General features: G+C 37.4%; 1 protein-coding gene across 1 annotated transcript in view; it reads right to left on the bottom strand.

Annotated features, from left to right (window-relative positions):
• The window catches only part of LOC107681140 (glutamate receptor 4-like), a 105,082-nt gene extending 90,537 nt beyond the window's left edge, over positions 1 to 14,545 (bottom strand). The window contains exons 1-2 of the mRNA XM_016477315.1: positions 14,226 to 14,545; positions 10,016 to 10,174 (exon numbers count right to left, since the gene is read on the bottom strand). Coding sequence (XP_016332801.1) covers positions 10,016 to 10,174; positions 14,226 to 14,313 — 247 coding nt within the window. The 5' untranslated portion in view covers positions 14,314 to 14,545. The remainder of the gene's footprint in view (positions 1 to 10,015; positions 10,175 to 14,225) is intronic.
• Positions 14,546 to 14,843: the final 298 nt, after the last annotated feature.

The following is a 14,843-nucleotide window of genomic DNA, read 5'->3' as shown; positions in this document are numbered from 1 at the left end:
TTTTTAAAATGACAATAATATCGCTTATCGCAATTATTTCTGGGGCAATATATCGCACAACAAAATGTTGTTATCGTGACAGGCCTAGATGCATATGTCATGTTGTTCTCTCATTACCCAAGAAATGTGATTCAGTTATAAAAATAACCAGAGATGATGCATATATCTTACTTATCAATTGCTGCTATCTGAATCACGGGGCAAATCGGGACAGCTTGGGATGAGGAGATCATATTCACTGCCCAATCCTCTGAAGAATAGCGACACAAATGGAAATAAGCCAGCAGAGGCCATATTTTGTAGAAATACTTTGTGACTCCATCTTGTTTAAAGCCATCATCAGTCATGGCAAATGTATTCATAATCAGGATGATTCTTAATTGCATTGATGAGAATCCAGAGACCTCATCAAACTTGATTTTCCCAATCTCATTGTACTGATTCTGCCAAGTTTCCTGCTGTAACATTCAACACTATACTTAGAAACATCACATTAGCGACTTTTGTCCTGCAAAACCAACACAAAACTCTTGTAATGCGTTATTTAGGATTCCATTACTTATAAAGGCCTCATTTTTAACGTAAGTGTGGGTACATTTTTTATTTAAATGCGCAAGGCTTCCAGTCATTTTAGCGGTACGAAAACAGTCTGTTATACTGCTTGATGATGCTAATTGGTATTTGCTATCATATTACTTTTATTTATTATTATAATCATAAACATACTGGTATAGTATTCAAAGTTTTACCGTCTACTGCACTTTGCTAGTTATTTACCCATAGCAGCTAATGAATCGTAAGTCTTGTACATTTAAAGGAAATAGCTTACTGTGGTGAAAAATAAGGTAGATAATGATAACAAGACAGAGGAACACTATTGTTGGAATCACTTTCAGAATTTTTTTTTTCTAGGTAATTAATGATAAAAACATGACTTTAAAGAGCTTGAGCATTTAAAACAGCAGATGATAATACTATTCATAACATTATTGTGTGTTGGTGTGGACGCTAATATATTTATCTTTATAGTTTTGTTCTCGGTGCAAACAGGCCTTCATTTATTCGTTATTTGCTAAAATTCTTCCCCTCCACAGAAGCTCTAAAATCTCTTTCCTACTTAGTGAAACACTGAAAAGTTGCCATCTTCATTATTTACTTAACCTCATGTGGTTCCACAATACAATGGAAGTCAATGGTCACCACAATTGTTACCAACATTCCTCAAAACAACTTCTTTTATGTTCCACAGAAGAAGAAAAAAGTCATACAGGTTTGAAACAACATGAGGGTGAGTAAATAATGACAGAATGTTCAGTTTTGAGTGAACTATGCCTTTAAGAAGTACTACCATTGGCCCTTGACAAAAATATCTATACTTGTTTATCAGTAACATACATATAATAAAATAGACTGAGCAATTTCCAAGCAAATTTATACATTTAAAGAGGTGATAATATCCAAAATATGTTAAGGTTTTTCTCCTACTGAACTTGGAATGCATAAGAGTGACGTTATGGTGGTCCAGCATAAAATATTTCCTTCATGAGTCTACCCTGACCCCTCCTAACATCCACAACCACGTGCAAGGGGACCGTGCATCTCTGTTTCCGCTGTAGCGTCGGTCTGATCCGCTGGCAAAAATCATTAAAGGAGGCTGACAAAGCACTGGACCTGCCAGAGGAGAGTTGACGGACAGCCACCCCGTCCCCTGCATCAACCCATCCCTGCCTGCCTGACGTCCTTGTGCGTGGGTCTAAGGTGATCCATCATTCCAGCCCCGCCATGTTTCTGAAGCACAGCTTGAAGGACAGAGGAAGGTGCCATAGGTACGAATCCCACGGGGAGAGAAAGGGACTTTGAAAGCGGTTCAGAGGGTTTCAAATCTATCGGCTCTACCTGGCCTCGACGGAGACAGCTGCTCAGTGAAGCGAACACTTTGAGGCGCAAACAAAGGCTCTAATCTGTGGAGATATTGGCACAGCACTAAGATAGATGCAGCAGAGCCCACTGAAAAAAATCCATAGAAAATATCTGGCCTCGGCAAACACACTAGTTAACAGATTTCTCAAGAGCGCTTTGGGGAACAACCAAACTTTTTTTTAATCATGGGGAAAATTTAATTTGGATTAAAAAAAATGACTGCTCTGTGAGAGCCGAACAGAAGAAAAAAATGGACCAATAATAGTAAATGTGAAAACATACTCTCCAATTAATTTTGGGGTATCAGTGCTGAGAAGTAGTACCTATTTAGAATCTAAACTCACCCATATCTTATACAATACCATTCAAAGGTTTTTTGTTTTTGAAAAAAGTATCTTATGCTTACATGCACTTATTTGATCAAAACCTCTTACTTAATGTTTTATATTTGAATACATTTTAAAATAAAATATATTCCTGTGATGGCAAAGCTGAATTTTCAGTATCATTGTAACAAAATATAGTAAAAATCTGCTGTTAATATTTAAATATTTAAAAATATCCTGTTCCATTACATAGCTTCAATACAGTTCTGATTTTCGTTAGTAGTTTGTAGTGTTCTCTGCACTGTCTGGCCATATTAATGTCTTGTTCGAGGAAACCCTGCACCGTTACATACCCCTCCTTCCTCTCCAACATTCCCAATAGCCCAAACAGTCACCTCCATCCCTTCATTATTTACAGATCCTCACCGGAACTCATTCAGATGGACGGCGGAGCCCACTGAAGCAGGAGGATCTAACCAAACCCAAAAATACTGCCCAGGATCCTCAGAGAGCCAGCCGCCCGAGACTTTCAATCACGAGGTGAATCCCAACCACTTAAAGGGTGTCCAGAGCCCTGCCTCCAGGGGAGAGGAGAGGAAATGGCTCAGCAGAGTGCAAAAGGAGACTCTACCACGCATTTACTAAAACATGTCGGCACATTGCAGAGTTTTGATGAAGACAGACAAAGAAAGTAATGAATACACAATACAGATATTCTGTAAAACAACTACTTGGACAGGGGTTTTCAAACTGGGGTTCAGGGACCCCAAGAAGGCTGCAAGGGGTTACAGATTTGATGTTATTAATTAATTAATTAATTAATTAGTTTGTTTATTTATTATTCAGATTTTTCAGTGTAAAAAATGCAAATCAATCAAAAAATAAATCATATTTAACATCATGTTTTCTAAAGACTGGTCTCAAGTCATAAGATTAATCATAATTATTTTATTCTACTGTCAGAAATAATTTTATGTTTCATTTCAGGTTTATTTCATTTTATTTCAGGTTGCCTTTGTAATTGTAGGTTTCAACATATCAAGGAGATCAACATATCTCCCTGGCATCAAAAATTTAAAAAACACCTAATGAAGACAAAAGGAGAATTTCCTATTTTGACACAGCTTTAAATTATTGACAAATCTTTGTCAATACACATATCATTCTGTCAATAAAAGGAGAATTGGAGCTGCAAGTAGGAAGCATGACTCTCCATCAAACAACTTGAGATCATTGGAGATTTTCAGCCCCTCTTCGCTCTCACTGCAGATGGCCGCAGGAAACAACTATTGATTCAGGAATTACAGTGAGACTTATGCAAACATTAGACCCACGCATTAATGAGCAAGTTGAAGGAAAGACAGACAGAGAGTTACCATGTTGAAATACTATATGCATGATATAGAAAGAGTGAGACAGAGGGAGGAACTGTGATATGGGATGGATTCTGTTCACAGAGGGATCCAATCTGGAGAAAGAGTCCCCCCAAGACCCTGGCTATTTTCGTCACCGCTTGGCTTGTGCAGTTTCTCTATCTTTTTTTCTTTTCGGTTAGCCAAACCCCTTGGAAGAGAAAGCCTTCTGAGAGAATGATGGGGACAGAGGGACATTGTGGCTTTAAACACACACATGGACACAGTCCTATCTGTTTGGCATGTAATCATCTCTGTTGACAGACCAAACAAAGCAAAGAGACTCTTGAGGTGTTCATAGAGGCCTGATTGAAAGCTTCATACATTTTAAAACCAGATGGAGCAGAACAAAGGCACTGCTGAAGATATTATTTTGCACACTGCTTCCATACAGTTTTACAGCTCCTCCCATTATACCCTCTAACAATCTGTTCAGAGAATTGTGTCTCTGATCTGAATAGACAAATGAAAGAGTACAATAAATGAAAGAGCATATACTTGCACACTAAACGTGAAGTTCTTTGTCTCTGTACCACCAACGGCACCAAACAAAACTGCACATAATAAGAAAAAGGGTGACTCAAGGGCACTTAGTGGCTGTCAAGGGGGTCTGAAAAATAATGTCTCATAGTTTGGCAAGTAGTCTCAACCCAAACTCATGCCATTGGTTGAGCCAGAGTCAGGCAGCTTGTAGTGGAGTGCAGTGGTGCAGATATTATCATTTTTTTCTAACATCAAGGTCAATGAAAACAAAGCCAGACTAAAAAAAATTACTAGGGAGCCACAGGCTTTTAAAATGAAAAACTGAAAAGCCAAATGACATTTTTAGTTTCCAATAGTGAAATCCAAAAATTACCAAAATATTCCAAAAATTACAGTTCTGTCATTGTTTAATCACCTTCATGTCATACCAAAGTAAGGTGAAGTCACATTTACTGTTAATCTGTGAAATTTTGTGAGCAAAATCCAGTCATTTTAATATGAATTCAGATGTTCGGGAGTTTCGTGCGATGTTCGCCCGTCTTCAAGTTGGTCATGCGCTGATGTGAGCTCTGTGTGAGCTAATTTGTATACATTTCAACTAGTGCTGTCAAACAATTAATCGCAATTAATCGCATACAAAATAAAAGTTTTTGTTTACATAATATATGTGTGTGTACTGTGTATATTTATTATGTCTATATAAATACACACACATACATGTATTGAAGAAAAATATGCTGTTTATATATTAAATGTATTTATCTGTAATATAAATAATATAAACATATACATGTAAATATTTTCAAAATATATACTGTATGTGTGTATGTAGGCTATATATACATAATAAATATACAGAGTACACACACATATATTATGTAAACAAAAAAATTCATTTTTGGATGCGATTAATTGCGATTAATCATTTGACAGCTTTAATTTCAACACAATGGATGATGTGCCTTTTTGCATGCAAAATGTCACTAATGTGACTACACCTTTAGACTTGGGTTCAAATGAAATTTAGAAAGATCCAAAACGGTCATAAAGGCATTGTAAAACAAATCCATACGAAATGAGAAATTTAATCCATGTCTTATAAAGAAATATGAGCACTAGGGTGCATCAAAAAATCAAATGCAACATTTTGACTTAGGCCCTAGCATAAAGTCATTCCACTCAAGTCAGACAGCAAATGTGCAAAATATATTAAAAACCATGTTTGTTGTTGGATCCTTATTTGTGCTCTGCATTTAACCCATCCTAGTGCACACACACAGCAGTGAGTAGTGAACCTACACCAAGAGGGGGTTTGGTGCCTTGCCCAAGGACACCTCAGTTGTGGGTAATGAAGGTGGAAGGGAGCGCTGTTTATTCACTCCCTCCACCTACAAGTCCTGCCATGCTGAAAATCAAACCCACGACCTTTGGGTTACAAGTCTGACTCTCTAACCATTAGGCCACAAGAGGGAGGGATGGAGGGCCAGGGTCATGAGGTTTGTGGAAGTAGTTGACCCAGTAAATATACAATTTAAAATATGAAATTTGGCTACAATGTTTATTACTTGTAATGGCATGCATCAGATATAAGGTCAAAACAACTTTTCGAAATTTTGGATGAACATTTCATTTATACCTTTTTTTTTTTTTTTATTATTTTTGCTGTTTCAGATACTTTCAGTAGCTAAAATTTTGGTCCATCACTAGTTTCCAAATTACAGAACAAATCTAATTAAACAACTAAGTCACAAGCAAGTTCAAATCAGTTTCTTAAATCTTTTTGGCTGGCCATTAGAGAGAAGAATTATTGAGTTAAGGCGATATTTTTGTTTTCAAAAAGTATTCGCAAAAAAAGTATTCTTGTAGCTTCATAAAATTAAGGTTGAACCACTGATGTCACATTAACTATTTTATTGATGTCCTTACTACCTTTCAGGGCCTTGAATGTGGTAGTTGCATTGCTGTCTATGCAGGGTCAGAAATCTTTTGCATTTCATCAAAAATATCTTAATTTGTGTTCTGAAGATGAAGGAAAGTCTTACAGGGTTTAGAACGACATGAGAGTGAGTATTTAATGACAGAAATGTCATTTTTGACTAGGCCTAGAATTTGAATTGAATTCTTTTTCTTTTTTTTCATTTTGTGTCACATTTGTGACCATTTTACACCAAGCCCTGCTCTAGTAGCACAATATTTCAGATATCGGAGCTATCTAATACAGCATAAGACTCTGGGGTAAGAATAACTGGAAACTACCACAACAAACGTACATATCACAAACTTTTACTTGCTGACCTTTTTATAAACCATTTAAAAGCACCAATAACACTTCATCCAGCTGCCGTGCTCATATTATAAAGCAGCATTCACTCATGTGGCGCTGCGAGTAAATAGGTTGAGCGTAGCTCTGTGGAGAGGGGCATATGCCCATGTGGCGATGCTATCATGCACACTGATACGACGGTAGGAAACAAACTTGTCTCGGCTATGACTGAATTACACAAAAAGAGGCTTGTATCAGCACTATGCTGCTGAGTTGACATACCCACTGCCGAGAAGCTGAAAACATGGCCACTTGCACGGCTGTCCTAGAGGTCACACAAATCCCTACTATGCAAAATTGCCCCTCACCCCCCCAAAAACACGCATTTGTCATTCCCCACTTAATTTAACAATCGACTGTGTAAAATAACACTGCAGAACTGAGAGGATGGAGGGAAAGAAACAGGCGGCTGAAAGCAGAAAGATCATTGGGAGCGAATAATCTGTCCTCTACTCATCCTCCCGTGGCAGCGTTGGCTCCCCAGTGAGGAATAAATGCCATCATGTGCAACACACTGCAAACAGAGCTGCAGACAGCCACAGAGGAAGGAAAGGCTGAGAGACGCCGAGGATGTGGCATTCCACATCAGACCGCTGGTAGTCTGACTACTGCACAAGCAGGGCTGCCGCTCCTCTGCAGTGATTTACACTGAGCTCAAAATGGCGAGTGACGGACCGGGCAATTAATCTGTTTAACTGAAACCAATTGTTCATACACAGTAATAGGACAGGAACTTATCAGGCTGGCTCGAATTACCACGATGGCGGCGTGTGCATTTAATCTGCTGAGAAGGTTCAATGGGCTATATAAATTTCAGACAAATTCATCATTATCGCTCAAGGGGCCGACTCTATCATCAGGGACGGGTCTCAGAGTGTGGAGAACACAGCATGTTATGACACCGGATGAGGAGTGTAAGAATTTGTGTAGCGGCGAGGAAGTGTTGACGGAGTGTTGAAATAGCGCGTCTGATAACATAAATGTCAAAATAAGGAAAATGAAGATCATATGAAATCGCTTAATGAGAGCGGGGAAACAGAAAGTTGTGGGCAGGACATTGGAAGGATTGTCCTTTTTGTTTAAAACAGCCACAATACTTTAGTCACAGCTATAAAACATGATTTACTACTTGTAGTCGGTGCTCAACAGGGCTCAACAGTAAAGATTTTTTCACAGTTGGTTCAGTAGTTCTGATTTTCACTGGCCTAAAGAATATTTACTTATTTTAAGTATTTATTTGCCATAACAACATAATTGTCTGCAGCCACTAACCTAATTAAAGCTTGTTCCTGCACATCTTTGCAATCTAATAACTAATTAGCCAGAGTCCAGCTCAGCAGCAATAAGCAACAAGCCTGGGGGCTAAACTGCAGCCTCTTTCTTTCTTTGTCTCCCGCCTCTCAATCGTGCATGTGCAGTGTTCCATCATTATTTTGCCTTTGTTTCTTGCTAGCTTGCTGTCTCTCTCTTTTTTTTTTTTTTTTTTGGTTTTTCAAAGTTTTGGTTACCTGGACATAAATTTGGGTGATTGGGTAACTGAAGTTTTTATGCTGTGCACGATGTTCACATGTGGTAAAAAAGTCGTAGCAACATTTTTCAGCAATTAACAGTCCCTCAGTATTTCAGACCTGATATGTCAGACTCCATATTTTGGAAAAAATGTCAAATGTATTATTTTTGCTGTTTCAGATACTTTCAGTAGCTAAAATTTTGGTCCATCACTAGTTTCCAAATTACAGAACAAATCTAATTAAACAACTAAGTCACAAGCAAGTTCAAATCAGTTTCTTAAATCTTTTTGGCTGGCCATTAGAGAGAAGAATTATTGAGTTAAGGCGATATTTTTGTTTTCAAAAAGTATTCGCAAAAAAAGTATTCTTGTAGCTTCATAAAATTAAGGTTGAACCACTGATGTCACATTAACTATTTTATTGATGTCCTTACTACCTTTCAGCTGCAATATAACAAAGAGTGAAAAATTTAAGGGGGTCTGAATACTTTCCGTACCCACTGTATATATAGTTTTTTCTAGAAAGATTGATATTTTTCATGACCTTTTTTGTTTTCTTTATAACATTTTTTGTGAAAAAATTTATAAAAAAACTGAATAGAAATTTACTAGAAAATTTCTAATATATTTCTATATTTTCTAGAAATATTAATATTTTTCATGAACTTAAGTTTTCTTTACAAAACATTTTTGTGACAAAAAGATTTACTAGAAAACTAAATAAAAATACTTGAACAATTCTATCAAATGTAATGAAAATACAAATAAATTTATTAGAAAATTTACTAAAATATTTTTTTTTTTTTACAAACTGAACATTTCACAGCATAAACGCTAGTTTAATACATAAATTTAACTGGAAAACAGTAGCATACAGTGCAAAACATCTCTCACTGACATTCATTCTCTCTAGAGAGCATTTAATTCGACCAGAACTGTGTAGTGCAATATGAGTCATCAAAATATTCCTCCATTTTCCTGGAAGAGAGTGACTGTAAATTTTAAATGTGTGTATCTGCTTCAATCAGCTGTACACCAGACGGCTTTAAAAGTAACAGAAACGCTGCAAAACTCCAATTTTAATTGCATGGGGTTTATGATGCTGTCTTTGCTAGAAGTTAAAGAAATACATTTCTTGTGCTGCATATTTTCAAACTTTCCACAAAACACAATTGTCTGGGAAGCACAGGTCCTCGTATCACTTCATATCACAGCACAGTAGATAACAAGAAAATAAGGAACACTGTATGCTGTGGTTAGAGCTGAGCATTGAACATTACGTGACAAAGATAGCAATTGAACTGGGCACAAGGAGGAAGAACCGGAAGTCCAGGCACAACCGTGGCTGATCTTCACTATTACCCTCTGACCCTATGTCAAAAACCACTTAGCATGATGGGAAATGGCAAAAAGACGTTCGGGAAAATATGGTACACCTTTATGCGACATCATCATGGATCTGGCTTGATGGACAATCACCATTCTGGCCCACAGGCCTAAACATGGGACCACAAAGCAGAAACGCCAGAAGGGGTTTACAAGCAAATTATGGCAGACCTAGACTGTATTACTGCAAAATCTGAACACAAACTCAATTTATGCAATGCCAGCACATATGTCAGCAGAACACAAGCAAATGCATTCAAACATTCACACACATGAACACACAGTGAAAACGCCCTGCTCAGGGCATTGGGGGAAGGGTGCATACACGAATATATTGTACACTACACGCACTTAGCCTGTATTTGTGCCAGCTGAGAGCCGGAGGACAGATTTTACAAAGAGACACCAGTGCTGACTGGATGGGGGCCAGGCAATCCCTATCACAATGCATGGAGGGCCTGTGCTGCCCTAATATGTGTTCAGTTCACATCACAGGTATGATTATCATTGGCTTAAACGGTGTGCTATTCAAATAGGATTTAATCCAAACCAACTCTAGGTCTACCAACAATATCCCCTACTGTACTTTCTCTATTTCTCTGGCTAAAACAGCATTCATGTAAATATCCAGTATGCAGCCTCAGGTTGCACTCACAGGCATTGGTCACAGCGAAGCTGTTGGCAGTCTCAATGTTGTCCACGTGGGGTACCAGGTTAAAGGGGGCCTCAGATGCATTAGGGCTTGTGTTGTGAAGAAAAATAGCCAACCGAAAGGCAGTGTACTCCTGATCTGTGTTCCTGATGAACAGCCCGCCTGCAGGAGAGAGAGAGAGTGTAGCGAGAAAGAAAGAAGAGAGGAGGAGAAGTGAAAGAGAGGGGGAAATAACACATTGCACCAAAAACGTCATATAGAAAACTGGCTATTTGATTAAGAAGAAAAAGAGATATGAGTACAAAAAAAAACACATGGTTCAAGGATACTGAAATTCAAGTAACATGCCACATCAGATGAGTCAAGTGCACACTTGCACACTTCAGTTAGCTTTCACAGGCGAATAACCCCATTATGCACATATATGACATCTCTCTCTGGAAGATTCAAATAAAGATTGTGTATTAAAAATTTTGTGTAAAAAAGTACAAATAATAATCTAGTAATTAGATAGACTTACCATATACGATTAAAAAACATTGTTTTGGGATTATATTTTATATAATAATATTTCCATATGTCCATTTTTTACTGTATAATAGGCTACTGTATGTGTATGTTTTGTTTTTGTTTTTTTTGCTGAAAAAGCAAAGTAGAGAAAGAATTGCCATTATTATTATCGGTGAAAATTCATACTACACATTCACCAAGAAAATGCATGTAGTTTACTTAAAAGTATTGCCAAAATGAGGTCTTCAACGCTACAACGACTAATCGATAATGAAAATACTCGTCAAATTTCATTATTGATCTGCGTCTACTTGTCGTGCACAGAGAAACTCTATTAGTGCAGTAACTTTACAAAAACGCATTTTAATGGAAAAATGCATTTAAAAATAACCAATGGTTGAAGCCACAGAGCAAGCAAACTGTTGAGAGGAAAGCGCACGACCTATCTAATGCACGAAGTGCACTTTATATTAAACGATTCCAAAAGGCTCATAAACACAGTTTGATGTGACAGGTGCTTAGGCAGATGCGTGTATTGTAACTCAAGAGTTGTTTTCCCAGCGAAAAACTAGCCTTTTCTGGTTATATTCTTCTCTGTAGATGTCTGTCTGAATATATAGCGCGTATTTCTGGGTGCTGAGACCTGAGAGCAAGCGACATACATTTAAACTTCTGTCTTATCTGCGTGCGCGAAAACGTGCGCATGCGCATAAACCAGATGGGAAGCAATGTACATTTAATTGAAATCCTTCAATCCTTCAATGTTTAACTGTGACCAGGGCTGCGTTCAGCCCCGGCAAAAACGGTGCAAAACGTTTTTTTAAACGGAAACGGTGGTGCGTTAAACACCCTGTTCTGATGACGCAATAGTTGCAACTATGGCAGCTGAGAAGGCCATTCTTTGTGTTCTTGTTGAAGAATTTTCGGAGCCTGATGAAATCGGTATAAATACGTGTTTAATACTGCAAAATACGCTCGATGGTACAGTCACTGCCCTTGCCCTCCAGAATAAAAGAGAACATTCCAATCAAATGAAGGGATTTGTGGAAACTGTGGTTCCTAATTATTGTGATCCAACATTTGCCTCGCATTTCAGGATGAAAAGACAAACATTTCAGGTGAAGGATAATCCACTTCTTACCTCCAAGACTGTGTTATGATCTATATGACCTTATTATTTTTATTGTGAGTATTCGGCTTAACATTATTGCTGATCACTGTTGTTGTGCTATGATATTGTAATATTTACCATTATATAATCAGAGGGGTATAGAAAAGTTTATGAAAGTGTCACTCCATAATACAATAGCAAAACATATAAATATGTATAGTATTTTATGTAACATTAATCAGTATTTAGCACACCTTCCTAAGGAAAGGATATGGACCAGAAGACATTGCAATTACTAAATGATATTTAGACAGACTTAAAGAAGTTCCAGATCTATACATGTGCTCTTATTATTTTAGTTATTTTGCCTTTAATGCAAATAAACGTGCAATCAATATACTTGCTCTTGTGAATTTATTTTGATGCATGTCGTTCAAACCGGAAACCGTAGCAAAACGGTGCACACCGGTTTGAGCTTGAACTTGCCCCAGAGTTTTCATAATGTAGCCTATTGTTTAAATTTTACACTTTTTATAATGTGCAATAATATCAAGCATTTATTGTGTAGGGGAGAACATTTGGCCGGATATCGAAAACGAAAAATCAAATCTATTTTATGGGGTATTCTGAGAAAAAAAATAAAAATAAATAAAATATATATATGCTAACACCTTTTACATTCCAAAGTGGGGTTCTCTCACTATAGTGGGCGGGGAGCATGAAATGGAAAACCCGGAGTGTAGCTGGAGCTGAGTGATTACAGTATGCTTAGAGCAAAGTACTCTCTATCGCTCCATTCCAGTTCCACTCTGGCTTTTAATCCGCACGTTGCTTAGTGACACAAAAAGCTTGACACTTTGGCTACTTTCAGTGTTGCCAACTTAGCAATTTTCTTGCTAAATTTAGCAACTTTTCACACTACCCTAGCAACCTTTTCTTCCAAAAGCATCTAGCAACAAATTTAGCTATTTTTAACATTTATTTGGCAACTTTTAGCAACTTTTAATAAGTGACTCAAACAATAAAAAGGCACACATTTTTCATCTAAATTACACAAAAAGAGGAAACCAAAGATGAGTACACACATCACGTGAATCAAGTTACTTGCTGTTTGCAATTGTTCAATTTATTAATAATAATAATAATTTAATAATTGTTCATTAATGATACACCTTGTTAGCTTGTACCTGCGATTGTCGATCACTTAGTACACTGTAAGAAAAATATCTAGAAAAATGGAAAAGGTACTAGTAATTTTCCAGGACATTATCTGTTGTAACCCGAAAACACTAAATACAATCCGTAATTAAAAATGCAGGTAAAAAACCTGCGAAAAATCAATACGGAAAATTCCTTCATATTAACATAGTAGATTTTGCCCTATTTGTACAGATTTTTAGAGTGTAGCATACTAATACACTGCTTAAAACTGTTGCTCAGAATGTGTAGTTTTACAAGTTAGCTAATAAAAAAAATCTTAAATTGTTCAAAACATGTGTAAGTGTTCAACAATTAAATGTTGTATTTAAAAATACAGTTGTTTATATTTTAATATTATATTATGCATTTATATTATTTTACGAACAAATCTAAATTAACATATATAAAATATGTTTGCTGAGATTTGATGCAGTGACAATTTTGCGTCGTGATTACGTAACGACGTCATCGCGCAATGACATCGCAACATCATTTAGCAACTTTTTAGCAACAAATCGCCCTTCCTTTAGCAACTTCCCCTGAAAATAAGTTGGCAACACTGGCTACTTTTGGAACTATTTTCGTTGACTAAAAATAAATAACTTACTAACTGGCTATTTTCTGTCAAAGTTACTCAGTATTAATTAAATTGTTTCAATAATCAGTCAATGATAATGTCTAAACATACTAAATGTAAAAGGCAACAAAACACCTCCCTTAATGCCTGAAACGTCACCACATTGAATTTCACACAAGCACAGCTGACAGTTTTTTACTGTAAATTTGATGTATTTTTATAGTGTGATTATGGCATTCTATTCCTCAGATAACAGTACACTTTACATAGGCTATTCTCGGTCAAACAATAAGAGAGATCAGGAATCTCACAGGCACCAAGAGTCTCAGGGCTTATGACATAGGGCTTGATGCAGTATTGGAATAAATTAAACCACTTTCCATTGACGAGGTGGTGAACTGACATTTAAGTCGCTTTGTGAATATATATCAAAATTATTTTAATTTTTACCAAGCATTCATTTATAAATAAATAAACTTTCACTGCGTTAATGCCCTGGTTCAGGATGATCCACCTTCAGAACAACATCCCATTTGAGCCACGGAGAGCACTGCAGTGGTGCCATAACCAAAACGTGGCAAAATGATCTGGTTGACAGCTAAAAAACAAACAAACAAAAAGTATCAAAAAAAACTATTTCCTCCCAAAATTACCCTTTGCTGTCATGCAACAAAACCTACTTCCAACCGCATTATTTGCGCACTGACATTCGTAGTTGACCTCAATGCAGGCGGTCTTATTTTTGTCATTCAATTGACACAGTTTAACGCACTTAACGTGAAGCTCGTGTTTTTGAGATGAACCGCCGTACTTACCGATTTGAACGCTGCTCGGAAAAGCACCCATAGTAAGTCCCCAAACGCAAGAGAATAGCAGTAAAAGCTGATTACAAGAAATCCTCATTTTGTTAGTTCAAATTTGTGAGAGACATTGAGGATGACGTCAGTTGGGTAAAGGAAAGAAAGGAGAAACGTTGTTAGAAATCCATTCTTGCCGGGTTTTCCCCCTGCAGTGGCACGAACCCTTGTGCGACTCCGTCCGGCGGTAGACATGCAAGGTGGGGGGAGCGCGACAGCGGTGGGCAGTGTCTACATATACTACACACTCATCACACATGCGCCTTCTCTATTCCATCACACACACACATTCTCGCGGGGGTTCGTGTGTTCATTCTCTTTCTGTGCTGTATTCCGAGACAGCATAGGCGACTTCTCGTCCTCAGCCGTGCGAAAGCTCAGTTATAACGCGACCAACCTTTCGGTTGGACTGTCCCGATTAAACAAAAGCTAAGCTACATTGTTAGAATACAGGATGATACACGGTGTTTTTGCTGTCAGATGTGCAGTCCAGTAATTTTGCAGTAATGTATGCGCGTTGTGTTGCTTTGAAACACACACATTCTCGCGGGGGTTCGTGTGTTCATTCTCTTTCTG

The sequence above is a fragment of the Sinocyclocheilus anshuiensis genome, unplaced genomic scaffold (assembly GCF_001515605.1).
Source record: "Sinocyclocheilus anshuiensis isolate Anshui unplaced genomic scaffold, SAMN03320099.WGS_v1.1 scaffold412, whole genome shotgun sequence".
Classification (NCBI taxonomy): Eukaryota; Metazoa; Chordata; class Actinopteri; order Cypriniformes; family Cyprinidae; genus Sinocyclocheilus; species Sinocyclocheilus anshuiensis.
Note: the sequence above shows the minus strand (reverse complement) of the source record. Positions and strands in the feature narration are given on the sequence as shown.